The sequence below is a fragment of the Salvia splendens genome, chromosome 2 (genome assembly GCF_004379255.2).
Source record: "Salvia splendens isolate huo1 chromosome 2, SspV2, whole genome shotgun sequence".
NCBI classification, from domain to species: domain Eukaryota; kingdom Viridiplantae; phylum Streptophyta; class Magnoliopsida; order Lamiales; family Lamiaceae; genus Salvia; species Salvia splendens.
This window is the reverse complement of record NC_056033.1, coordinates 2,563,726-2,590,028: the sequence shown is the minus strand read 5'-3', so window position 1 is coordinate 2,590,028 and position 26,303 is coordinate 2,563,726. Positions and strand designations below refer to the sequence as shown.

At 35.8% G+C, this 26,303-nt stretch overlaps 6 protein-coding genes and 1 long non-coding RNA gene across 7 annotated transcripts; 2 read left to right on the top strand and 5 right to left on the bottom strand.

The window, feature by feature from the left end:
* Nucleotides 1-910: 910 nt before the first annotated feature.
* On the bottom strand, nt 911-2,651 carry LOC121793138 (beta-D-glucosyl crocetin beta-1,6-glucosyltransferase-like). Its single transcript, XM_042191324.1, has one exon. The coding sequence runs from the start codon at nt 2,649-2,651 to the stop codon at nt 1,278-1,280; it is 1,374 nt and encodes a 457-aa protein (XP_042047258.1). The 3' UTR covers nt 911-1,277.
* A 4,630-nt stretch (nt 2,652-7,281) lies between these two features.
* LOC121783247 (UDP-glucosyltransferase 29-like) lies at nt 7,282-9,126 on the bottom strand. The gene has a single exon (XM_042181266.1). The coding sequence runs from the start codon at nt 8,770-8,772 to the stop codon at nt 7,396-7,398; it is 1,377 nt and encodes a 458-aa protein (XP_042037200.1). The 5' UTR covers nt 8,773-9,126; the 3' UTR covers nt 7,282-7,395.
* A 117-nt stretch (nt 9,127-9,243) lies between these two features.
* Nucleotides 9,244-11,319, bottom strand: LOC121783239 (UDP-glucosyltransferase 29-like). The gene has a single exon (XM_042181254.1). It carries the CDS (start codon nt 11,162-11,164, stop codon nt 9,785-9,787), a length of 1,380 nt encoding a protein of 459 aa, XP_042037188.1. The 5' UTR covers nt 11,165-11,319; the 3' UTR covers nt 9,244-9,784.
* A 138-nt stretch (nt 11,320-11,457) lies between these two features.
* Nucleotides 11,458-14,159, bottom strand: LOC121793137 (E3 ubiquitin-protein ligase MIEL1-like). The gene is made up of 9 exons (XM_042191323.1): nt 14,111-14,159; nt 13,464-13,551; nt 13,003-13,195; nt 12,881-12,924; nt 12,761-12,801; nt 12,258-12,340; nt 12,082-12,173; nt 11,925-11,994; nt 11,458-11,854 (listed from the first exon to the last, which is right to left on the bottom strand). The coding sequence occupies exons 1-9, from the start codon at nt 14,157-14,159 to the stop codon at nt 11,639-11,641; spliced, it is 876 nt and encodes a 291-aa protein (XP_042047257.1). The 3' UTR covers nt 11,458-11,638.
* A 4,013-nt stretch (nt 14,160-18,172) lies between these two features.
* On the top strand, nt 18,173-18,714 carry LOC121780368. The gene is made up of 2 exons (XR_006046003.1): nt 18,173-18,494; nt 18,563-18,714. It is a non-coding gene; the product is annotated as an uncharacterized LOC121780368 (long non-coding RNA).
* A 1,612-nt stretch (nt 18,715-20,326) lies between these two features.
* LOC121771765 (translation initiation factor IF-2-like) lies at nt 20,327-21,596 on the top strand. Its single transcript, XM_042168638.1, has 2 exons — nt 20,327-21,037; nt 21,376-21,596. The coding sequence occupies exons 1-2, from the start codon at nt 20,437-20,439 to the stop codon at nt 21,414-21,416; spliced, it is 642 nt and encodes a 213-aa protein (XP_042024572.1). The 5' UTR covers nt 20,327-20,436; the 3' UTR covers nt 21,417-21,596.
* A 134-nt stretch (nt 21,597-21,730) lies between these two features.
* LOC121759339 (lipase-like) lies at nt 21,731-25,806 on the bottom strand. The gene is made up of 11 exons (XM_042154896.1): nt 25,553-25,806; nt 25,378-25,447; nt 24,943-25,043; nt 24,612-24,677; nt 24,483-24,530; nt 24,321-24,388; nt 24,031-24,103; nt 23,782-23,943; nt 23,165-23,362; nt 22,294-22,382; nt 21,731-22,154 (listed from the first exon to the last, which is right to left on the bottom strand). Exons 1-11 carry the CDS (start codon nt 25,706-25,708, stop codon nt 21,938-21,940), a joined length of 1,248 nt encoding a protein of 415 aa, XP_042010830.1. The 5' UTR covers nt 25,709-25,806; the 3' UTR covers nt 21,731-21,937.
* Nucleotides 25,807-26,303: the final 497 nt, after the last annotated feature.

Here is a 26,303-nt window from a genome sequence, read left to right as displayed (position 1 = left end):
TACTCATAATCTTTAATATTTATCTCCTGATTTGTGTTGATGATTCCATCAACTTTTTTTTATTGATTTTTGTAGATAATTCTATCAAATTTCATCACTTATTGTCACGCTTAATTATTTTAATTGAACGGTTTACGATTGAGTATTTCAATTAATTTTGGATTCATATGAAAAAATGGGATTTCAAATGATTTTAGACGAAAACTGCATCGTGAATGGTTTCTCGGTTGAAAAGACTACTCTACCCCTATTGGAAAACCCCGCCAAAATGTGAAGGGAAAATCGAGGAATTGAATAATTAACGCAAAGAACTGAAAGATTTGTTTTAGGAGGGATACATGGATTCTGTAATTTCACCCTTGCCATACTTCTCCACACTCCACTCCAGAAATCCCCAATCAGAAAGAAAACAGCCAGAATTAGAGAAAGACGAAGACAATTGAATCTGAAAGAAGGCAAATGCATGAGAATTTTTCTCTTCTTCAAGCAAAATGCATAAGGTCATCTCTCTCTCTCTCTCTCTCTCTAACTGGGATTTGTTGATTCGGTACATGTGTATGTTGTTGTCAACGCGCTTGATTTATGCTTATTAGAATTGAATTGTACTTTTAGTTTTCGATACTGTTTAGGGGCTAAATCAACTGAATCAGTGTAATTCAGCGGAGCTATTTTGAATATTAGCTATCTGATTTATTTGATTGCATTCGTTTTAGAATATTGTTGCTCGACTCTGTTACGATTTCTGTTCGTTCGCCAATATACATGATTCAAGCATTTCATGTTAACAAAAAGTTGATTGAGTTTCACGCAAATTTTGTGGCTGGATTGCTTTGAAAGAAATTTGATTATATTTTGGAATTTAGTCTAAATTGGAAGATTTCTCAGTCTAGATTTTGGCAGTGTGAAATGTTGCAGCCCTGCAAAGAAAGTAATCTTTGATTCTGCAACGTTCCTCGCCATTCAACTGCCCTCTAGGCGTGGCTCAGTGCTCGATTCTAGAGAGCATCATGCTGAAGTTATGGATGCAAGGATCGATGTTCGTGATGAGAAGGTGATGACATTCACAGCCACAATGAGGCTTGGAGGTGATGGAAGCAGCTCAATGATATGCTGAGGCAAGATATACTAACTTCATTATTGGACATCAACTGATTTAAAAAATTTATTTCTATATCAAATATCTTAATTGGGATTGAGTTCATAAGTAGATAGTTTTATTCATTTATTAATTGCATTTATTTGATAAGGCTCACTTCATATGTTTGTTAGATAAGGTGTTACTTCTTCTGCTTATGTTCCAAGCAAATTTTCCTCAGTTGCTCTGCTGCTTCATCTATCACACCTTCATCTTCCTTTTTCATTTTCTCACTCAGTTCTGCAGCCTTCACCCTCATTTCTTGGCCTGATTCCTCAACAATCACCTTCTTGATTGCTTTGGCAAACTCTTGGCTGCTAAAATTTCCACTTCCATCCCTTACCACCTCCACAGCCACACCGGCCTCCACCATTAACCTGGCATTCAGTGGCTGGTCGAGCTTGAAAGGTATGCATATAATCGGCACACCAAAATGAATGCTCTCAAGTGTAGAGTTCCAACCACAATGACTCGCAAAAGCACCAATACTAGGATGTGCTAGAATGCCATCCTGTGGTGCCCATCCTTGAATAATCCGGCCTCTCTCTCCCACTCTGTCGAGAAATCCCTTTGGCAGCATCTCATCTAGAGAAACTCTCTCCCCTTGAGGAAACCTCACAACCCATATGAAGTTCACCTTGGAAATCTCCAGCCCCTTAGCTACCTCTTGCATCTGATCCTTGGAAAAGTAGTTCTCACTCCCACAAGAGATAAAAACAGTCGAAAACTTGCTCTTGCTGCTCAGCCATTGCAAGATACCTGAATCATCATCCTCATCCGTTGCTCGTGCAATAAGTGGACCGACAGGGACAATTGTTTTCTGCAGCAAGACAGATAAGTAGTCAATGTACTTCCCTTCGAAACTTCTGCTTGTCTTTACCAAGATAATGTCTTGAGATAGCTTGAAATGAGCAGATCCAGGATTTTGATCATCGTCCTGGATGATCTTTGACACGACTGCGTTTTCGGAGGGCCTTTCTTTGTAGTCTTGAAGATTTAATGCATCATAAGGGAAAGGTGAGTTTCTCCAGTGGTGGTAGTAAAATGCATGCACAAAAGCTGCTCCTGGTGTAAAATTAATGGCAGGAATGCCTAGAGACGAGGAGGCTGTGGCCGCCCATGGCTGCAATCTGTCGAAGATCACCATATCAGGTTTTAGGGAGGAAAGTATGGTAGAGAAACTGGATTTTGAGTGGCTAAAGGCCTCAATGAGTTTGGGAATGAGATTTGGTGGTATATTTTTCGTCGTGTGGTACTCTGGAGGAAGCTCGGGTGATGATGGCAGACGAAGCTCGACTAGATGGATCGTGGCGCCGTCTGAGCTCCTTGCAAGAGCTCCTCTGACGGAATCGAGACTGACAGGTGTTGAACAATAGTATATTTTGAAGTTTCTCTTAGAGAGATTCTTGGCTAGTTGAAGATAAGGGGATACGTGGCCATGCCCCAACCATGGAAACAGTAGAATGCTCAACATTGTTTGATTTCCCTCCATTGATGGAACTCCGTTTTTTGTCATCTGTCTGTCTTGATTTTCTTCAAAAACAATAGGGAACTGTTAGGATATGGGCGGGAGCAGAAAATTAATTTTAAAGAGCTATCTATGATTAATTTTAAATTCTTGTTGCAAGCAAATTTTGGAAGAAATTGATTGGAATAGAATAATAATATGCAAAATTGGTTGGAACAGAATATTTCAGATGTATAACATCTATGGTTGTAACATAGTACAACTTAATCAAAGGTTGACTAAATAGTAGATGCCACAATTACTAAGTATGGTGTATTAAATTCTATTTTCACATACAAGTATATTAATCAAACATTCCCACGTCAATATAACCATAGTGTATTAAAATGATATATGTGCCCAAAATGAAACTCGATTGTTGACCAACAAGGAGAGTGTTGACGTAGAGATATGTAAATAAAGTATGATAATATATGAACATGTAAATTCTCAAACAAGATCAGACAATCACTACTTTGAATAATTCAAGATTTTTTTACACTGCTTTGACGTAGACTAGTTTAACTTTGAATATTAAGGCATGCTTATTATATTATTTTAGAATCACATGTTATCCAACAATTCAAGATTTTGCACTTGCTAATTCATCCTCGTAATTTTAGTAGCATAGCAACTACTATCAAATTAGATATAGTACTATTCAACAGTTGTTTAACTACGAAAATAAGTTTAGAATTGAAGATTACCTCAGATTATAATTGCATGCGATCTGACGAATTCACCTTCAAATCAGTCAAAATAAATAGTATTTATTGTATGTGTGTGGGAGTGAAATGAAAGTCTTTATATTCTGGTTATATAGTATCTAGAATATTCTTTAATATATCTCCTAATTATTATAGATAATCCTTCTAACTTTTTAATAAATTCAAACTTATCATTTTATCTCCCAACAATAAGTCCAATAACTTTTTAATAAAATCAAACTTACTGTTTTATCTCTCATTTCATCTTTCTTTTTATTCTTGTTACATAATATCTATAATATTCTTTAATATTTATCTCCTGATTTTGTAGATAATTCCATTCATTTTATAAGAATATACAATTAAACACGATTTAGTGTAGAGAAAAAAAAGATATTTTGTGGAGTACTATATAAACATAATTAATTCAAATTAAATTGATTGTTATATACTCTCTCACAAATTAGTTAAGTAATATCTATTGGGAAAATTGTCAATTATTCCCTCCGTTCATGATTTAAGTGTCTTAAGTTTCCTATTTCTCCCGTTCACAATTAGGTGTTACATTTACTTTTTACTAATTTTGGTGACGGACCCCATATTTCATTTACTCATTCTACTAACATTTTATTTTAAAACTAAAACAAATGTAGGATCCACCCTCTACTAACTTTTTCTATCTACTTTTCATTACATTTCTTAAAATTTGTATCAAGTCAACTTAGGACACTTTATTGTGGACAGAGGGAGTAAACCATAACTTTGGTTGACGACTTCTCACTACAAAAAAATCGCCAATTAGTGACAGAATAGTGACAGGGACAGTTAGCTCAAGAATTAGTGACAGACAAAATGACTGAAAACCGCCAGACACTAATTAGTGACGGATAATTCCGTCACTAATACTAACTTACCATTTATGTTTTCCGTCAACGAGTGGATTAGTAACTTTAGTGACAGATAAATCGGTCACTAAAGTTTTATAGTGAAAAGTTTTTTAATGACGGATTTGCCAATACTCATTCTGCCACTAATCATGTTAAGTGCCTAAATTTCGCTAATTAGTGATATAATTATATGTCACTAATTAGCGAGTTTTTTGTAGTGTCTGCTTTATCCCACAAAATACAAAGTTGGCTAATTAAATCATAACTTATGACACGTTTGCAATTGTCCCATAACTTCAAATTTCCGACAACTACGTGGCATCATTTAGTGACGTGCCATTTATGTGGCATAATATATAATGACATGACATTCTGATGTGATATTATAGGATTTAAAAAATGATGGAATGATCGAACCAAGAACGGTTTTATTTTGAAAAACCCTAAATTCTAAAAATGACGGAATGGAACGGTTTCGTTTTGAGGGGTGTTGATACGGCGTCGTTTTAACTAAATGACGTTTTATGTCCACATAGGAAAACACGGGCGTCCACCACTACAAAAAAAACACTGTTTACCTAGCACAAAATTCCGAGCACCAATACGTGCACGTCACCACATATTTGCCGAAAATTTTAAGTTATGGGACAATTGCGAAAGTGTTATAATAGTATGATTTAATTAGCTAACTTTAAATCAGAAGTCAACTAAAAGTTGTGATTTAATTGGTAATTTTCTCTATTCTATTTTGGGATGTCCCAAATTAGAGTTGAGTAAAAAAAATATCTAATCATTCTTATTTTATTCACTTTTATACTTTACTCTATTTTATTTTATTAGAGTATCCATAACTGTGCTCTTAGCTAAGAGCACGGTGTGAGCCCGGTCCCACTTTTATAAAAATTTTAATTCTGTGCTCTTAGCTAAGGCACAACACCCTCAACCGTGCTCCTCCCTAAGAGCATGCTCTTCACTATTCAGGGGTTCCACTATTCTATATTTCTATTATTCAATTTAAAAACTATAATTACTAAAAACATTTCATTAACAATTAAGCTTCATTAAAAACCCAAAAATGCAATTACAAATTCCTAAAAAAAATTAAAACTTACATAATTTAAATCCTAAAAATTAAATAGAGGTAGGAGTTCTTTAACGACGATGATGTGCGCATGAAGAAGTATGATTGATAGATAATTTGGTTTGATGTAAAAAAATGGGTGATCATAAATGGGGGTATTTATAGATAATTTGGATGAATTGGGGATAACAATTAAAAAAATTAAAAAAATTTGAAAAACTGTTCATAAAATGGCCCTATTTTGAAAAGTGGGAAAATGGATTTTTTTTTCAATTTTTTTACAAATTTTAAAAAAATATAAAAAAATGCATCAGAAGCACGCCCACACGCAGAGGGGGCAGGTGGGCGTCACCGCTAGCCCACGCCGCACCACGTGGGCTGGTGTGTCATGCAACTGCAGAGAGCGCTCGTGCCATCGGTATTGTAGATGCTCTTATTTCTCTATTCTATTTTATGTTTATTTACAATTCTCTTTTTCTTAGAGTCAAAAAAATGCTTTAACTAATTAAGATGTGATAGAGTGAGTATATTTGTTTTGAAGAAAAGGATACTTGATATTGGTAACATCCAAACAAGGCAGCCGGCTTATAGAAATATTGTACATACTACAATATACTATTCCCCTTGACTTGGAACCATCAAAACTTTGATTATATATTCAAACTCCCCCTCCCCTCAAAGTATTAACTCATCCACCTCATATTAAAACTAGTAGTAACATATTTTGTGTACTCCATTTGTGTTGATCAATGGAGTCAAATGAAGCAAGTCTCTCCATCCTAATGTTCCCATGGCTAGCTCATGGCCATGCCTTCCCCTACCTTGAGCTAGCCAAGAATCTCACCAAACACAACTTCACCACCCTCATCCCCCTCGGTTTTGTTAAACATGACGCAATAGAGAATAATAGCTTAGGTTCGACCTTGTTTCATTAGAGCATCCACAATGGTCTAGGACCTCTCATAGCCCTCACATAGCCTTCCCATTGTTACATCATCCAGCACTAAAATCCTCCTGCCACATCATCTGGACATGCAACTAGACATCAAATAACCCTCACATAGCCTATCCACATCACTAATAACAATTATATAAATTTAATTTACAATTGTAGCAATATACGGAATTTAATTTACGAGATAAATACAGGAAAATTGAATGAAAATGACGTCCAAAGCGCGTATATATAGTGTTTTCGAAAAAAAAAATTAAATTCTGACGCTGATCCGGGGCATACAATGGCGCCGTGAGGATCGGCGTTAGAACCGGCGTCACCACACGAATCGGCATGCGTACGCCGAAATTGACGCCGCCGACGCCGGTCGGTTCGGCGTCAGAACCGGCGTCGGCGAAAAATCGGCATCGCGGTTTTGACGCCTCCATTGCTGATGCTCTTAGTTGGTGGTGTGACGATCTCAAATTCCATGATTTTTTGAGTTAGTATTTTGTGGTTGATTTTTCCTTTTTGTGTTGGTCGGAGTCATTTGAATTTGTGGTTACCGAGTGCGTTAGTTAATTCTTACAAATTTTAAATATTTATAATAAGCTGGACTATTATATATCGCGTACAGTTAGCATTTCCGTATATTTACGTAAAGAATTATAAATATGAATTTTGGTGTTTGTAATGTAATTTTAAAAATTAGTCGAAGAATTATAAATTTTAAATTTATTCACAATTATTACATGACAATAAATAAATTTTAATTTGTCTCAAACTACAAATAGTTATTCCGAGCCTTGTGACATGCCCCCTATAATTTTATATTGATGCTTGTTTTCTTCTCAATTGTTGTTCTCTTTGTCATATGGTAGTGATGCCCATTTATCGAATTAAATTTTATGGCCGGCTACGTTCAACAAAATAGAATTTAAAAATGCCATGATTTTTATAATTTGGTATTAACAATGTTGCTTCGTGCATTTGACTTCACCGATATGTTTCTATTTCTTCTCCATATTCATACAGAAACAGAATAGAAATGTTGTTGCAGTTAATCTTGAACAGAATAGAATACACCTTTTGTTGATGAATCATAAAAACACACAAATCCTAAACCAGAAACAGTTTGCCACATTTATTTCTTGTTCTTGGCACAAATCTTGAATAGCTGCTGAGCTACTTCATTCACTTCTTCGCCTTCCTTCTCTCTCATCGTCTCACACAATCTCCGAGCTCTGCTCCTCAGACCTTCATACAACGCGTTCTTCTCCACCATCACCCTATTCATTGCTTTGGCAACCTCCTCTCCCACATACACTCCATTTTCGTGATCCTTTTCCACCTCCACACCAACACCGAGCTCCACCATTAACTGAGCGTTCATAGGCTGGTCAACATTCATGGGCATAGCTATAACCGGAACACCAAAATACATGCTCTCTGTGATGGAACTCCTTCCACAATGACTCACAAAGCATCCTATACTCGGATGGTCTAAAATCTTCGTCTGTGGCGCCCATTTACTCACAACCAACCCCCTCTCCTTCACCCTTTCAAGAAACCCTGCAGGTAGTTCTTCTTCGATCAGTCTGATGCCCGTGCCCGCCTCCTCAGCAGGAAATCTGATCACCCACAAGAAGTTAGCATCACAAAGATCTAGCCCTTTTGCTATTTCTGCAATCTGCTTCTTGGATAAAAAGCATTCACTGCCAAAGGAGATGTATATGGTAGAATCAAGAGTCTTCCCATTTAGCCATTTCATGATCTCTGAGTCATCGTGCTTCTTAGCATCAGCAGCGATTAAGGGGCCGGTGCAAACTATCTGCTTTTTGCTCAAAGCAGAGAGATAGTCTGCATACTTCTTCTCAACATACCTGGAGCTCTTTGACAAGACTATGTCTGTTGATCTTGCCATTGCTCCATATGCAAAATCATCATCTGCGTCCTTCAAATTTTGCGCGAGAAGGGCTAGCCGCCTGGGCAGATCATCATCAGGAAGACTTATAGCTGGAAATGGGAAGGTAGCACCACTCCCCACTGTATATAAATGGTGGAGGAAAGACAAGGCCGTTGCGCCAGAGGTTGAGAAGTAGATACTAGGTATACCTTTGGATGAAGCGATCTTGGGCGCCCATGGTTGGTATACGTCGAATATGACAAGATCTGGCTTTAGGGAATCCATGATATCTGAGAAGCTTGATCTTGATTCTTGAAAGGTTTTCATGAGGGTTAGGAGAAGATGGGAAGGGAGATTGCTTGTGGTGTGGAGGTGGGGAGGGAGTTGAGGGGGAGATGGCATGTGCAGCTCTACTAGTTTCACTGATGCAGCTGCATCATCTTCGGACAAGATGCTGGATTTGATTGAATCAAGGTTGACAGTGGTGGAGCATAGGTACATGGTGAAGTGGTGTGTTGTTGAGAGGCGTTTGGCGAGTTCGAGGTACGGGAATATGTGTCCATGAGCTAACCATGGGAACATGAGGATTTTGAAGCTTTCTTTCTTCTCTTCCATGGTTATTAGTGATGAAAGCTCTCATCCCACCAGCTACACTTATAGTAATGCTTCTTGAAGGAAAGATCTCAGGCCTGCAGCTGTTAGTTAAATTCAATGCTTCACAAAATAAATTAAAAAAATATATTGCTGACTTAGCAAGACTTATAAAATTTCAAAAGAAATGTAGTTTCAGGTGATTAAAATACTGTCTTCTTCTTAATGGTGTTTAGCAAATAGAGGATTGTGATGAAGTTTTCTTTGCCTCATTTCCTACAAAGAGAATAGAACATAAGTGATACAAGATTAGGTATCATTTTTAACAAAAAAAACAGCAAGTAATATTATTGTAAATTATGCAATTATAAAGTGAAAACAACAATAGCAAGACAAATGAAGTAACAATTTACAGATAATAAAAAAAAAGTTTAGCAAGAGAGGTTATGGATTTATCAACTCAACCTCTAACTTGATTTATTTCTCTTATTGCAGCCTGCAAGGTCAGCTTCATTTTTGCCTGAAGCTCTAGGTACAGCCGTTTACCTTATAAAACGCCTCCCTCCCAAAATTTTATTACTTCAAAGGGAAAAAAACCTAATCTTGGGGTCTAATCATAATCCATATCAGACTCTCGAGGAGGCTATCTGTACGCTAGGATGCCGGTGGAGGCTGGCAGCTGTGTGGAGGTGTCAACAAATGAGAATGGAGTGTTTAAAGCGGATGAGATAGGTAAGACTATTAGGAAGGTGGTGGAGAAGGGAGGGCGTCGCAGAGCTGAGGCATCGTGCTCGTGGATTGAGTGAGAGGCTAAAGAGGGAAGAAGGATAAGTGCTGATCATTTAAGCATCTAAGTTCCAATATTGTTATGGCTTGCTATATGCCTATATATATGCTTCTATTTCCATGTTGATTAAGAAATCTGACAACTGACAGAAACCGATATCTTGTTGCAATTAATCTTGAACAGGACAGAACAGCAAGAACACCTTCAATCATAAAACACAAATGATAAACCAGAAACAGTTTGCCACACTTATTTCTTGTTCTTGACACAAATCTTCAATAGCTGCTGAGCTACTTCATTCACCTCTTCTTCTTCCTTCTCTCTCAGCGTCTCACTCAATCTCCGAGCTCTGCTCTTCAGACCTTCATACAACGTGTTCTTCTCCACCATCACATTATTGATTGCTTTGGCAACCTCCTCTCCCGCATACACTCCATTTTCGTGATCCTTTTCGACATCCACACCAATACCGAGCTCCACCACTAATTGAGCATTGAAAGGCTGGTCAGCATTCATGGGCATGGCAATAACCGGGACACCAAAGTACATGCTCTCTGTGATTGAACTCCTTCCACAATGACTCACAAAACCACCTATACTGGGATGGCCTAAAATCTTCGCCTGTGGCGCCCAGCTAGTCACAACCAACCCTCTGTCCTTCATTGTTTCGAGAAACCCTGCAGGCAGTTCTTCTTCGATCAATCTGATGCCCGCGCCCACCTCCTCAGCAGGATATCGGATCACCCACAAAAAGTTAACATCACAAAGCTGCAGCCCTTTCGCTATTTCCACAATCTGCTTCTTGGATAAAAAGCATTCACTGCCAAAGGAAATGTATAAGGTAGAATCAATATTCTTCCCATTTAGCAACTTGATTATCTCGAAATCATCGTGCTTGTTAGCATCAGCAGCAATTAAGGGGCCAGTGCATACTATCTCCTTTTTGCTCAAAGCAGAGAGATAGTCTGCATACTTCTGTTCAACATGCCTAGAGCTCCTTGACAAGACTATGTCTGTTGATCTTGTCATCACTCCGAATACAAAATCATCATCTGCGTCGTTCAAATTTTCCGCGAGAAGAGCTACCTGCCTGAGCAAATCTTCATCAGGCAGACTTATAGCTGGAAATGGGTAGGTGGCCCTACTACCCAGTGTATATAAATGGTGGAGGAAAGACAACACTGTTACACCAGGGGTTGAGAAGTGGACACAAGGTACACCTTTAGATGAAGCGATCTTGGGCGCCCAAGGTTGGTATACGTCGAATATGACAAGATCTGGCTTTAGAGAATCCATGATATCTGAGAAGCTAGAGCTTGATTCTTGAAAGGTTTTCATAAGGGTTGGGATAAGATGGGAGGGGAGATTCCTGGTGGAGTGGAGGTGGGAAGGGAGATGAGGAAGAGATGGCATGTGCAGCTCTACTAGTTTCACTGATGCAGCAGCATCATCTTCGGACGAGATACTGGATTTGATTGAATCAAGGTTGACAGAGGTGGAGCATAGGTACATGGTGAAGTGGTGTGTTGTTGAGAGGCGTTTGGCGAGTTCGAGGTACGGGAATATGTGTCCATGAGCTAACCATGGGAACATGAGGACTTTGAAGCTTTCTTGTTTCTCTCTCTCCATGGATATAAGTGAATGAAAGCTCTCATCCCAGCAGCTATACTTATAGTATGCTTCACAAATTAAAAAACAAAAAAACTTGCATTGGCTACTTGCAAGATTATAAAATTTTGAGGAAATGTATTTTACTAAAGGCAAGGGATTCAGGTGGAATAAGATACTGATTTGGAACACAAGACAACAATAGACTGATAGAGTTCTTTAACCAATGCAATATAAGGAGTATTAAAAAAAGCTCTCAGGCCTGCAATAGATTAAGGCTTCACAAAATACAAACAAATATTGCCAACTTAGCATTTAGCATCATTTTGGAGTAAATTATGAACTACACAAATCAATGAATCTTTGTACATATCAATACAGAGTCACTGAGCTCGGTAATTTTTTCCCACATATTAATAGGAAGAGTAGGAAGAGCAATAAAATAGTGTATATCATGCATATAAAAAAGACGAGAAACAATGGATATCAGTCATACTACACCAGCTTTTCCGTTGCATCAGAGCAAAATAATGGGAGTTTTGAAACTGTTTTCACTGAGGAAGGAGCAATTGTCCTTGTATTATACGATTCACAATGGCTGCATTTCCAGCCAATTATGTGGAAGTAGACTTCAGTAGTGTCGTTGCAGTCGTTGCACATAATCCACACCTTCTTGTATCTGTATTCCTCAGGCATCATGGTTGCTTCAATCTGCACCAAGGAAACGTTCTCTCAAGTTAAAATACATTCAATCTGATAACAGTCTGTGAGGGAGACTTACTTCCTCGTCTATTCTCCACCACACGATAGACATGTCCATGATCGACTTGGAACAAATTGGGCAGCAGAACCTGTGACAAAAAAGTGGGAGAAGCTGTTTTTGGCTGTAAAACAAGCAAAGACGCGGTGGTGACTCTGAGACGAGACAAGTTCATTACCTGTCACGCTTTATTAGCTCATGGTAACATTCAGAATTCATGGTGTGTCCACATTTCATGACCGTTACATCTTTGAGGGGGTCGAACAGATACTGTGAAATGCAAGAATCACTGACATTCGCAGCATAACACAGAAGTTTGAAGAGAGAGAAAGAAAGAGAAAGCTAAGAAGAAACCTCAAAGCATATAGGGCAGTGATGCCTCATGGAATCCTCCACACAGAGGTGGTTGTTGCGTAAACTGATTGAATACCACAAGCCTGCGTGGTTAGCAAGAACAGGATGAGGAAAGGATTCGTCTAATTAGTCGAAGATAAACTGCAAAGCAATCCAAAATGAGGAAAAAAACATTCTTCAATCAATCATGTTGTAGCAACAAATCTACCAAGCTTGCCCTTCTCATTTTTCGACCCCAACTCCGCCAATCTTCATCACACACTCATATATATATATATATATATATATATATATATATATATATATATATATATAGAGAGAGAGAGAGAGAGAGAGAGAGAATATTGAAACAAAACACATATACATATATACACTGTTAGAATATGGATACCAATAGTTGTTAATAGATCAAATGTGCATTCAACAGATCTGACCTATTGGTTCGAGTAGTCAAGTATATATACAGCTAGTATGAACGAAAGGAAATGCAATGAGTCACATACCACACTTCTTGCAGTGAAAATAGTTCTCCCGACCTCCAATCCTGCAAACCACAAGCATAAATCAGCACTAACGAAATACGCAGTTTGATATAAACAAGTTTGAATACTCATGTTAATTGCCTGCAGATTCCACAATCATCACAATGGAAGTGTCTTTTCTCAATCTGCATCAAGCAAGAATGCCTATTACACATAGAAGAGACAGAGATAGAGAAACAAAGAAAGGTTGTGAATCACATTACATCATCATCGTAGAATTTGCAGATTTCGCAAAAATACTCTCCCATATTGACACCACAGTTTACACAAACATGTGCAACCTGGATGAGACAGTAAAATATTAATATACAGATTGTAGGAAAGAATCGACTACGATTCAGTACTAAGGTCGAGGGGAAGTACAGGTTGCTCAGTGTCACAGACAGAGCAAATAACCTGCAATCAAACCAAGAATGTCATCAATTTCGATCAGGAAACGAGAAAAGCAAAAATGACATATACAAAGCAAGTCAGAGTAGAAGCAATTTTCTGCAAATGACATACTTATTTCACATCACTCCGGACGAGATCATGATGATCATAAATATTGCGCTGGATGCTCTGTTGTTTCAAAAAGAATCAAGCAACAATTATAATACCGGGCTTTTGGTAACAGATCACAGATGTTGGGTGTACAGCAGATGCATCATTGAATAATCCATACCGTGGCTTCATTGTGACAATGGCGGCAATCATAGACTTCGTTACAGCATGGAGCTCGAATCTTGCATCTTCTTCTATAATGCTTGCATCTATATAAAACAGTAACAACAAAATCAGTGATTTGGATTTGTCTATAATATTGAAACCCTCAATAGCAAACAACTCACTAATTTATCCAATAACTGAATCCATATTAGCTACATATGATATGTGAATGCTGCGCTTATTTCCCAAATCAGAAAGAACCCATTAAAACACACATGGGTATATAAACTATCATAGTTTCAATTACTGGACAAGATCAAGCAAGAAAACAGTGGAGAATTTACCACCAAACACAAGGAACAAAAAAGATTTTATTTTTTTGAAGACACATAAACACACATGGGTATATAATCAATATGACATAAATATAAAAAAAATTACATTTTTTCTGCATACATATGAAGACAGATTGATTATAACCATATATTATGTATAAAAATGGAATCTTTCTATGTTCCTTGTGTAACACAATCAATACTTCAGCTCTGAAACATTGATGTCAAGATCTAGAAATCAATGTCACTCTAAAACTTCACTACAATACTGCAGTTAAAAAGATGAAGAATTGAACGTCTTGAGAGAGAGAGAGAGAGTACCCATAACCCATCTTCCCAAAAGTGAGGCGATCACTGGGGCTGCCTTCCATCAGCATATTTCCAACAGCGGCAGAGACTCCCAAATGAAAGGGCACAAAGTGGGATGCAAGAAGAAGATGGGGCGACCTAATAATATCAAATTAAGAGGGACATGGAGTCAAATGGGGAGAGACTGATTATATACACTTGAGAATTAATGGCAAAACAGACGCCTTTCTTTATATTGTTACTACTATTAACACCCGTATGCACGGATCACGTGATTTTCACTTAATGAATACAAATTCTAAATAATTCAATAAAAATAAGATTAATATAATTAAGTACATTTTCTAAAAAGGAAATGTATTTCTTTTGTCCCACTCTAATTCTTATTCGTTGTAGATTTTGTAGTATATTCTTATTTTATGAATTGAGTGAATAAGGAATAATAAGATAAAGAATATTTGGAGATAATGGTGTTTCCAATTAAGAAAATGTGTTATTTTGAATAACACTTTAGTAGATATAAAGTACTCCATAAAAATGTTTCAAAAAAAAACAAATGCTAATTATAGTACTCCGTCAGTCCCATTGGAGATGACTCATTTTTCTTTTTGATTTGTCCCAACTAAGATGACATATTACTAAAATTGAAAACATCTTTTATCTCTACTTTATTCTCTCTCTCTTATTTTGCTCTCTCCACTTAACACACAAAATAAAGTCGCATAAAATTTCGTGTCATCTAAGAAAGCGGTCATCTTCCTTGAGATGTAGACTATTTTTCAAATTTCAAATAAAAACATTACAATCATACTTTATCCACGTGTATGCTAATGCACAACATGTATACTTAAATACAAACTTAACTTGGAATAATAACAATGAAGCCGTAGTTAATGCGCTTCACTTGCCCGAAACAAAATTCTACTCTCTTCGTCCGCCATTAGGAGTCTCATTCCATGGCGGCACTGGTTTTAAGAAATGTTAAGAAAAGTGGGTGGAAAAAAAGTTGGTGAAATAGGGGTTCTACTTGTATATATTAGTTTTAAATGAAATGTAGGTGAAATGAGTTAGTGGAAGGTGAGACTCTATTACCATTTATGGTAAAAGTGAACCGGGACTCCTATTCGCGGACGGTCTAAAATGGAAAAACGGGACTTCTATTCGCGGACGGATGAAGTATAATAATACTTGTATCACCAAACGCTTCGTTAAAATCTTTCACCACCAATACCGCAACCTCAAACACAGTCGGTAGGTATATAAGTTCTTCTATCGCTACCTCTCTTATAAACAACCTTAAATTTACATCTTGTCTTCTTTCTTGGTCAATCTTTTGCTTTGCTATTCGACACTTTATACCTAATACAATAAACATATAGTAATAATTACCTACACAAAAAATATTTTTCATTACATTAACCTAAAATTTAATTAATTGAAAATATGTATACTAAATTAATATGTCAAAAATAGATAAATATGAAAAAATTAAAATCATTTCATTAAAGAATTAATGGGAAAAAAGTTGTGCTTGATTGAACAATATTAACATGATTCATAATGTTAATATTCATTTACAACAAAAAAGCGATAATAAATAGTGCCTTCGTCTTGAATCAGAGTTGATAAATGCAAATTAGTTCACATTAGATGAATTATTTTCTTCTATAACAATATCACTTATAGTTCTGAACGGATCCAACTACATCAACTACAAAGATTGGTACAATAAAAGATTTACCAGAAAAAAAAATTACAAAGAAAATTGATGAAAATAAATTATTACGTTGGATTGAACAAAATTTAACCTATTCATAATTTTAATATTATTCACAACAAAAAATTGCTAATAAATAGTGATATCAATTAATTAGTCTGATTCACATTAGATAAATTCTTTTTACATAAAAATATCACATATAATTATCGAACTCTAAATAGATCGAATTACATCAGCTACAAAAAAATATGATATAACACATTCATAATGTCAATATTATTTTTTAAAAACCTAATAAATAGTAGTGTCACTAATAATTAGTCTGATTCACATTAGATAAATTCTTTTCATCTATAAGAACAACGCTCATAATTATCGGACTATAAACAGATCGAACTACATTATCTATGTAAAAATGAGATACATTCAAGAGAAACAACGATCTTTCATTCTTTATGGTAACCCACATGCATATGCACATATGTTTTACTTCAAAATAATTTATTGCTTTAATTTCTTCAAACATGTATAAAAATGAATTTATTTATATAAATTTGTTGGAAATCCCACCAATTTCGACCATATTATCTTTTTGGTCGGCCTTAGAATTTTCATAAATAAATTGAAGTAGCAACAATCAAAGATTAATAAATAATTTCATTTTCCATTATTAATAACGATAAGTATTTTATTGATAGTTATATTCCATAAAACAATACTCTTAATTTGGATCATTTCATATTCTCATTCTAAAAAAATATTAAAAAATAAATAAAAGTATTATTCAATAAAACTATAATACAAACAATATTAATATTGGACCAATCATAAATTCATAGCCCTAAAAAATTGAATCAACCCATTAATATGCAAGAAAAAATAAAAATGACATACTTGATGAATATGAAATTCATAGGAGTACAAAACATTCCAAAATATCAAACCCCCAATGGAGTAACATATGCAACCACGCCTCTCATTTTTCTCTCTCTGTAAAATGTTACAGTACAACTTTCTTGCCTCCATTAACCTTAAAATTGTCAAAATAATAGTCTTCCTCCCTCAAGGAATCCGGATGCGGCCCCTCCTGGAATCCCACCATCCTCTACATCTATAACGCCGCTCCTCCCCGGCGATAGTGTTCTTGGTAATTTGGGTAGTGATGGTTGAAATTGGAATCTAAATCTTGAAAATAACCAAAATCTTTTTCTTCATCATGTTGATGTGTTTCTTTTCTCATATCTGGTTTCAATTTCTACTCTTGGTCGAACTGAGCTTTTGCCCAAGGAGTTTTTGGATAATGATGTTATGGAAAACTTGAACTGGTATTTGTAGAAGTTTAAAACTTCAGTGAGAAGCCAATTTCTTTACATTGTATTGGACCATATTTTTGTCCAATAAAATTTGCATTTTAATTTAATCAATGCTCTAGCAGCTTTACAATTCAACAGAACCGAGACTTTGATACTAACCATAATTATTCGGGACTTTGATACTAACCAAAACTTGTTTTATGCATAAAATTAATTTAATATAATATCAATGACGTTAATGGAGTTTCCCGGCTAATCTCACTTTTATAATTATATTTCAAATATTAATTAAGTAGAATTTATATTAACAGATTTTAAAATTGTATTGTTCATGCTAATTTGCCAACATATACACAATAAATTAAATAGTTCATTACTCCATAGCATATATTAATTTGCTGCATTTCAGTATTAAACAAACATACGACATTTAATGGAATTCATTATAATAATATTACAAAAGTTAATGGAATTATAAAATAGAATTACCACATTAGAAGACAGGTAAGAGCATTGGAAATATAATTACTGTCAGCTTTTTTTTGGATATAATGAAGATTTTGTTTTTGTAAATCAATTAAAATAAGGCTTTTTTATAGCTGCTATTCACAATACATAGGTTCTGTTTTCTATGGTGGCATAAAATTTTTTTTGGTATATACTTGCAGTTAAAGGAAATAATTATAGTGCATGCTCATAAAAGTACAAGTCAAAATTTTCGTGTATTTTATAACGGTTCCCGCCAAAACAGTCCTCAATGACAATCTTGTTATTTTTAAGACAATTCTCACTTTATATATAAGGCTAAAGGCCAAAATTGGTCCTGAACATATGTTCATTTTATCATTTTGGTCCTGAACTTTATCTTTTGAATTTTTTGGTCCTGTACATTTCAAATTGGATCACAATTGGTCCCCCGTTAACAATTCCGTTAATATTTAACGGTCAACGATTTTAATCACCATTTTGACCAACTAAAACAATTTTTAATTATTTAATCATCAAATTATTTTTAAAAATAAAATTATAAATTATTTCTTCTTCCTCGTCACCGGCCTTAACCACTCCACTTCGAAACCCCAGTGCCAAATCCATGGAGCTCCGATCAATCCTTCTTCAACCCCAATTCCTCCCTAATCCACCAATTCCCTCATTTTGACTCATCTTGGACCTCAATTTCCTCCTCCTCCTCCGCTGCCGCCCTCGCCGCCGATCGGCACCCTGGCCTCGCCGCAGCCCTTAAAAATTCAGGCGAAATTCCTAGATCCGGCGGAGAATCCTCCGTCTCCGACCCGTTTCCAGCAAAGATGAATTCTCGGAAAAGAAAGGGGATTTCCAGAGCCAAGAGAAAAGACAACAGATCGAATTCGGTAAAGGTTCGAATTCAACTCTCATTTTATCAATTAATGAATCAAATTCAAAGATTCAATTTTTTTAGGAAGCCGCCAATGACGGGAGCTCAAGCGATCGAAGCAATAGGAAAACAGCGAAAACGAGGAAGAATGTACTTAATAAATTATTTGAGGGAAGAAGAAATAATTTATGATCTTATTTTAAAAAAAAATGATGATTAAATAATTAAAAAAGGTTTAAGTTGGTCAAAATTGTAATTAAAATCGCTGACCGTTAAATATTAACGGAATTGTTAACGGAGGGCCAATTGTTATCCGATTTGAAATATACAGGACTAAAAAATTCAAAAGATAAAATGATAAAATGGCCGTATGCTCAGGATCAATTTTGGCATTTACTCTATATATAACGATAGATTATATTCGTAACTTGCTAAATCTGGAAAGAGCTTCCACCATAATATAATGAATTGCTTTGAGGTGCCTGTAGGGATGTAGCGCAGTTGGCAACGAAGGGGCAGATCTTGTTGCAATGAATTGCTGCGAGACAGAGGACAGGAGTGGGGTGGCTGTGTGGGACCGAGTACCGCTCATTCTAACCAATTAGAGAATCTCAGACATTGAAAGCAATCTCTCGAGAAAATTGAAGTGAACTGTTTCTTGACGACAGTTAAATCCCTGTGAAGCTGTTGCTTCCATGTTAACTGTTTCGTATTTGTCAGAACAAGGTGGTTGGAAACTGATTCTTGGATATTGATTTCAACTGAAACTTACAATTCTCATGTTTAAAAGTTGGGGTAATATATATTTTGAGTAATTAAATTTGGTCTAATTATTGTCTTGGAATCCCAATATTAATTTACCAAGTTTCAAAGTCTTATCTATTTACGAAACATTATATTTTGTGAAGCTGTGATGCTCAAAACAATATTGCTTCGTTAGAATAAGAAAAATTCATTCTTTTGATAGCATAAATACAAATAAAACAATCGTGAAAAATTGAAATTATTGATGCTTGTAAGTTTAATTAATATTACTACTCTTAAAATTTATTTAACGATATATATTAACTAAGTAAGAAAAAAATGATTCTGGGAAAATCCATCCACACAAATCCTAAATAAATGCATGTAGAAGCAAAAGTTGTATACAACGAAATTAAATATGGCTTTACAATTCAGTATTGAACTTAAATATTTAATGGAGGAAAGCCATAGACTTGGGTATCAATATCATCAACTGTCGCACACGCAGCCTGCAGGCTATCTAAATTTATTTTCATATTCATGTATGTGTTCACTTAGCTTGGTTAATAGCCAGACTATCTTGTGCTTCAAAGGCATGCATCATTTATAGACAAATGAAACGTCAAGAAAATACATTTTTGTTTAATACTCAGAGATTATAATGACAAAAATAAACTTTTAGTACATGATAAAAAGACAAATTACAAATGTTCTTTCATGAAAATAAAAAGCTTAATGCAAATAACAGCGGTATAATTTTCATCATGAGTAAGAAAAACCATTTGTCTTTAATTTCCCTATAAATACAAATTAAACAAAAAAGCTATGATATCCAACTAGTAGATACTTCACTAAACAAACGAACTAGTTTAATTATTTGTCATTAATAAAAATGTATAACACTATTAGTCAAAATTAATTTTTACATATTTTCTTTAACTGCATTTGTATGTATATATATATATTCTTGAGTGTCCATAATTACTCATGAAAATATTTTTATCTTCAAAATACCAACAAAAAAAACGTTGCTTACACCCTCTTAAATCAGAACATAAATTGTAGGGAGAAACTCAGAAGAGAAATCAGGGGGAAAAAGTTTCACCATTTTCCTCTATTTCTCTTTCTTCCCATATTTCAAGACTCCATTTTTCACTCCCTTATTTCAAGACCCCATTTTTCACTCTCAACCTCATAAAACACACACTCACAAAATGGGGTGTGGCAAATCAAAGCACGCTGTGGCAACACAAAACACCATCACCAAGAGCAAGAGCAGGAGCATCAAAAAGCAAGATCCAAAAGCTGCTGAAATTCCCAGAAATGCTGGAACTGTGGCTGAAAATAATGCTGTTAAGGATTCAGTTATTTTGAAGAAGAATGAAATCCTAGCTCCCAACAAGATGGAATCCGAGTTTGTTGAGGCCGAGGAAGAAGAAGTCAAGAAAGAGAAGAAAGAGGAGGCTGCTGCTGTTGCAGAGATTATGCATGAGAAAAAGGAAGAAATCATTAAGTGTGGGGAATTAAAGGAAGAGAATAAAGAGGAGGTGAAGGCTGATGTTGAGGAGCGAGAGAGCGCTGCAGTCATCGAGGCTGTGAGGGAGAGAGAAGAAGAGAAAGAGATCAAGAATGAGGAGTTGAAGGAAGAGAAGAAAGATGAGGTTAAGGCTGATAAAGACGATGTGGTTTCTCAGCAAGTAGGAATCGCTTCTTCTGCTTCTAGTGCTGTGGAGAAGATCTCTGGAGATGAAAACGGCGTGGTTAAGGAAGAAAGCAAGGTTGCAGTTGCGGGGGGAGAAGGGAACGAAGGAAAAGGTTTGTATACATATGGAAATTATCAGATGATTTAGAATTTAGATCGTGTTGTTTGATTACATAAGGTGGTTTTATTTATGTTTGGTCATTAATTATTCAAATTTATGTTGTTTTTTTGGTTTGTAGAAGAGTTGTATCAAGAAATAAAACCTTCTCTAGAAGAGAATAATCATGCTGATGAAAAATGTATGGATCTAATTCTAATTTTGGTGTCTAAACCTTCTCTAGAAGAGAAGAATCATGCTGATGAAAAATGTATGTATCTAATTCTAATTTTGGTGTCTTGAATTCGAACATTATGATCTCTTACTGTAGTGTTCGTGTCGATGATTCTGCAGGAGGATATGCAGCAGCAGCAGCTGATGTGAAGGGAAACTGAAGAAGAAAAATCATACTTATACAGTCTTCAATCCTTGTGTATCGTCATCTTCTAGACTTGCACTCATGTATTTGATTATTCATAATGGTGAATTTGTCACACCCCTCAAAATTTCAGACCATATGTACCTCAAAACTAAGTTGCTTTGATACATTATGAAAAATTTATGTGTTTTCTTGATGTTTTTATGTGGAGAGGAATATATAGATACGTCACATATATATACATTTCATCCGCTGTAACATGTAACGAGCAACCTAACTCCAACACAGGTCTAAAACTTGATAAATCAGCTGATTGCCACAAATATGAAATTGCAGAGAAAAGGACTTTATTTACAAGTGCAAATTCTGTCTACTAATACATGCTGTGAGAGCTGTTATTTACAGAAGACATTTTTGGTGTTACATGTGAATAAGATGTATGTACAGTTTCTTATTTTTTGCTTTTTTGAATGAATATGAGCTCTGATTACAATCCACCTCAAGAAAAATTGGTGTGGTTGGCCCGATTCAGCACATCTAAACCAGGGTGTGTCGATTGCCTCCGTCTGCATTTAATTTCAAGACCGACTTTGGTGGATCCCTCAATATGACGAAATTCCCATCTACATCTGTCGAGCCATAGGCAGCAAGACCCCGGTCCATCACAATCCTGCACGTGCTAGTCGACTCATTGCATCCCATTTCAACGCCATAGTATATCAAGTGATCAGCAATGCTGTTTCCCCTCACCGATCTACAGAACGGTTTTGAGAAACGCATGAAACATTTTGAATATAGATGGACAGTTCGAAACTTCGTGTAATAGAAATAGCAAGAATCCAATGGATCACAAACACAGTTCCTTAAGAGTTTAGAGGGAAATATATACTTGCCTGCTACATGTTGGATCTTCCCCAGAACCATCACAAACCTTCTCGACTGTATAAACAAAGCTTCCAAATGCAAGATCGCGGATCCAGACCTGAATGGCAAATGGGACGAAGTCTAAGGATGAAACTTATTGCAAAAAAGTGACATTGAACACCTATACGGGACATGTATCAAGCACAAGCGAATAGACATAAAAGTAACCTTAGTAGAGACCGAGTGTGCAAGCCTCGGAAGATTTTCCAATTCAACCCTTATCTAAAGAAGTTAAGACTTGAGAGTGATTTGATAGGTAGATTCTAGATTTTGTAATATTCATAAATGATAGCAACATTCTTTGTGATAAGTGTTTGGCAGTAATTGGCGCTGGATACGATTGAAATCTAAAAGATGTTCTGGTATTCAATAAAAATCATTTCAAAAGAAGAAGGAAACGGACCAGAAACTCAAGAAAGGACAGGCGGTAACTAAGAATTAAGGCACGCACACATGCATATATATATATATAGGGATGTAATCATTTCCATTTTGTATCTTTTGTTCTATTGTTCTTTTTAATCTCAGCCCAACGATTTTGTCATGCGACGGTTAGATTGATGCCACGTGTCATTTAATAATGCAGATTTTTAGTTGAATAATGCACACCGACTAATAATGCACCATTATAGTGTAATAATGCAGATTTTCAGTTGCATAATGCACACCGACTAATAATGCACCATTATAGTGTAATAATGCAAATCATCACAACCATCCAATTCAATGATCCAAGGGTTGTGATTAAAAAGAAGCTTGTACTGAAAAGTTGCGAAGGACCTTAACACACCCCTATATATATATATACACACGGATGTAAACATGGTGTAAAACCATTACCTCTCTTGGGAAGTGATGGTATGTCTTCTGTGGAAAATAAGAGTAATAGGGGGGCAAATGAGGCACCATATCATTTCCATGTGTGACACGAAAGGTGTCCGGGACAACTTGGCTATAGTATGATGCAAAAACAGCATTTCCAATCCTAGGTTGCCCAAACGTCATGACCTGGACTTTCTGCTGCTCTCCAAGAGTGAGCTGAAAAGGGACAGAAATTCAGAGCACAATTCCCATAGGAATAAAAATAGCGGTACTAAAATCATAATCCAATATGAAACATGAAAATTCACACACTAATCATGTGGATATTTCAAAACAATTTCACATGAAAAATGGATTTTTTTTGGTACAGTAAATGGAAAGAGATTGCATATAGCTCTCATTTCATGAGTTAGCCAAAAGCAATAAATTGCCAAACACCTTGGGATGGTCCAATATCCAACTAAATTAAACTAGATTATCAAAAGATGAAAAAAAATGCGATTGCCAAAACCATTTTAATTACTGAAGCTGAAGACTGAATTAAACCTCAGAGACCTCTTTTCTCTATTGATATACAATACTATAAAAGCCAAAATACATCATAAGCATGAAAATTAAAGGTTTTGGACTATTACACGAAGATCAAGTCCACATAATGCAGCCATTGCTCCTCCCATTGAGTGCCCTGTTACCATGATGTTAGTGTCTCCATATAGCTCCTTTGCTAGTTGAACAGCACTTAGAACTCCAGGACGTAATGAAGAGTCATTATAAGCATTATAAAAACCATGATGAACCTAAAGCAACGGAAAATGAGTCGATGATAAAAGCATTCTGCAAATACTTATTTTTCATAAAGAACAACAGGAGTTGATGGTACATACCATTGCACCGTCAACTCCAGGATAATTGATATCAAGCTGCTTCCAGAACAAATCTTCCACCCAATTCTGAATACTGCAATCATAGTACAATAATACATATGAAATGGGAAAACTAAAATTTAATTACATGAATATTGTGCAGCTATTGAAATCAAGTAGATACTCCAGCATCATTCTTGAATAGCTTCAATGTATTTGAAATTGGATCACTTAATCGTGAAACAGCTTTGAGGTAAATTAAGGAATCATGGAGGTGATAGAACGCGATATGCTCAAGAGAAATAGCAAACCTGGTTTCCTGTGTTCCCCTGAATGCAATAACAACAGCATTAAGATTAGCTGCAAAACCAACAAATCCCTGTCACACATAAATAAGCATTCCAGTATTAGAGCTTGTATAAGTAACATCTAGTATAAAAGTTTAAGGACTAAGGATGACTCAAATTCCAGACCTGTAGACACCATTTTACGTCAACGATCAGCTCAAGTATTTCAAAGCCCTGCATCCAAGAGCAACTGTTTCAGCCTTCATTATAAGGTAAAGTTATGGGTCTTATTCAACTACCATCTATCAGTTCTACCTCTGTTAAACCATTACATCTTGAGCAAGTCCATGCAAACAACTCAGTCAAGTCTGACATATATACCTGCAAGGTAACAGTTGATTGATTGATGTGTAAGAAGTTTAGAAATGACCATTAAACCCACAAAACTTGTCTCCTGAATTGTTTCAGGATAATCCTATTTATGCGAGTAAAATACAAAATATTTAAATCAAATACTGCGAGAAGGTGTTCAACACACAGCTTACATTGGAATAATTTGGCTAGAAAACCAATTTATCAAACATGCAAAAATCATATTTTTGAATCTAACCAGCAACGACATAATGCATTTCAAGATGACTCTTACTGCTGAAGCATATTGCACCAATATTGTTGCAAGAGTGTGATTGTACTTTGCCGAGTCATGCTGCTTATGGTTGTGCTTATGCTTGACTGTCACCTTGAGTTCTGCAACCAAAGGGTAGATTTTCCAACCATGAATAAAATTCAAGATCGAAATATAAATTCAATTCAAAAGCATCGGTTTTCAGGTTATCAATTTATTCATTTACCCATACTAGGATCAAACTATTTGGTGAATAAAAACTCGCAAAATCGAAAACTAAAAGTCACAAAAATATTGCTAAAAAGAGAAGGAATAATTTCAGAACACTCCAATTAAATACTTCAAAGTCACCCTACAAGAATTCGTGCACGGAAACTAATTTGCTTCCACGATTACCAGAGATATAAACGGCAAAGCTACCTAGAAATTTCACATCCAAAGTAAAAAAAGGATTACCTCTACATGATGATAAAGTCACCGAACATACGAGAATTGCAATAATCAGCCAGCTCCTGCTTTCCATGCCCTGCAGAAGAAACCAATTTAAGAAATGGATTGAACTCGGAATAAACTCAAAATTTGAAGTTTGACCTCGACCATTGATGTATAACAAAAAATGCAAGCAATTCACCTTATTAAAAAGTTCCCTAAAATCGAATTGCGCGCTCCAATTTGAAAAGGGGCAGTCGTTTTCCGGCGAACGTGAGCCGGTGGAAGGTTGCCAAGTGGAGATGGGAAGGCGCAAAACGACGTCGAAAAAGGGATTGATCGAATTGATTAAGGGCATGTGGATAATTGATGTTTCGTGCAAGTATTTGAAAAATATGGGCCTTCTTCAAAATCCAACATGAGTATTTTATTTTGCCGAACCTACCCTGACGAAACCGGTTTACGAAGGAGCGGCATGTACTTGGATGAGGGTATTTTAAAGTTTTACAGGGGTGAAGCCGTAAATTAAGCATATTGCTTGGAAACTAAATGTTTTGTCTGTTAGAAATATGATGACTATGGAATAGAGATGATTCACGAAAAAATCTTACACGTGCACGGCACGTGGAGGGTGTTTTTGGCTAAAAAGTAGTAGTACTAGAAGATAAACCGTGAATGAATGTTACTACCACAATAGCTCAATGGTATTCTTCACTTCACCTCTTAAAATGAAAATCGAGACGAGAAGAAGAAAACGGCGTTTCATCCTCATCTGTATAAGTTGGGAAATGATTAGAGTTGAATATGGTTGTTGGTCAAGCTAAATTTAATTTCAACTAATGTACTATTACTTAATGGGTTTATAATATTTAGATAGAAATTATTGTTCCTTGTTAAGCTAATTTATTTTGATATTATTACTTAATTTACTTTGAAATTTTATTCAAAATATC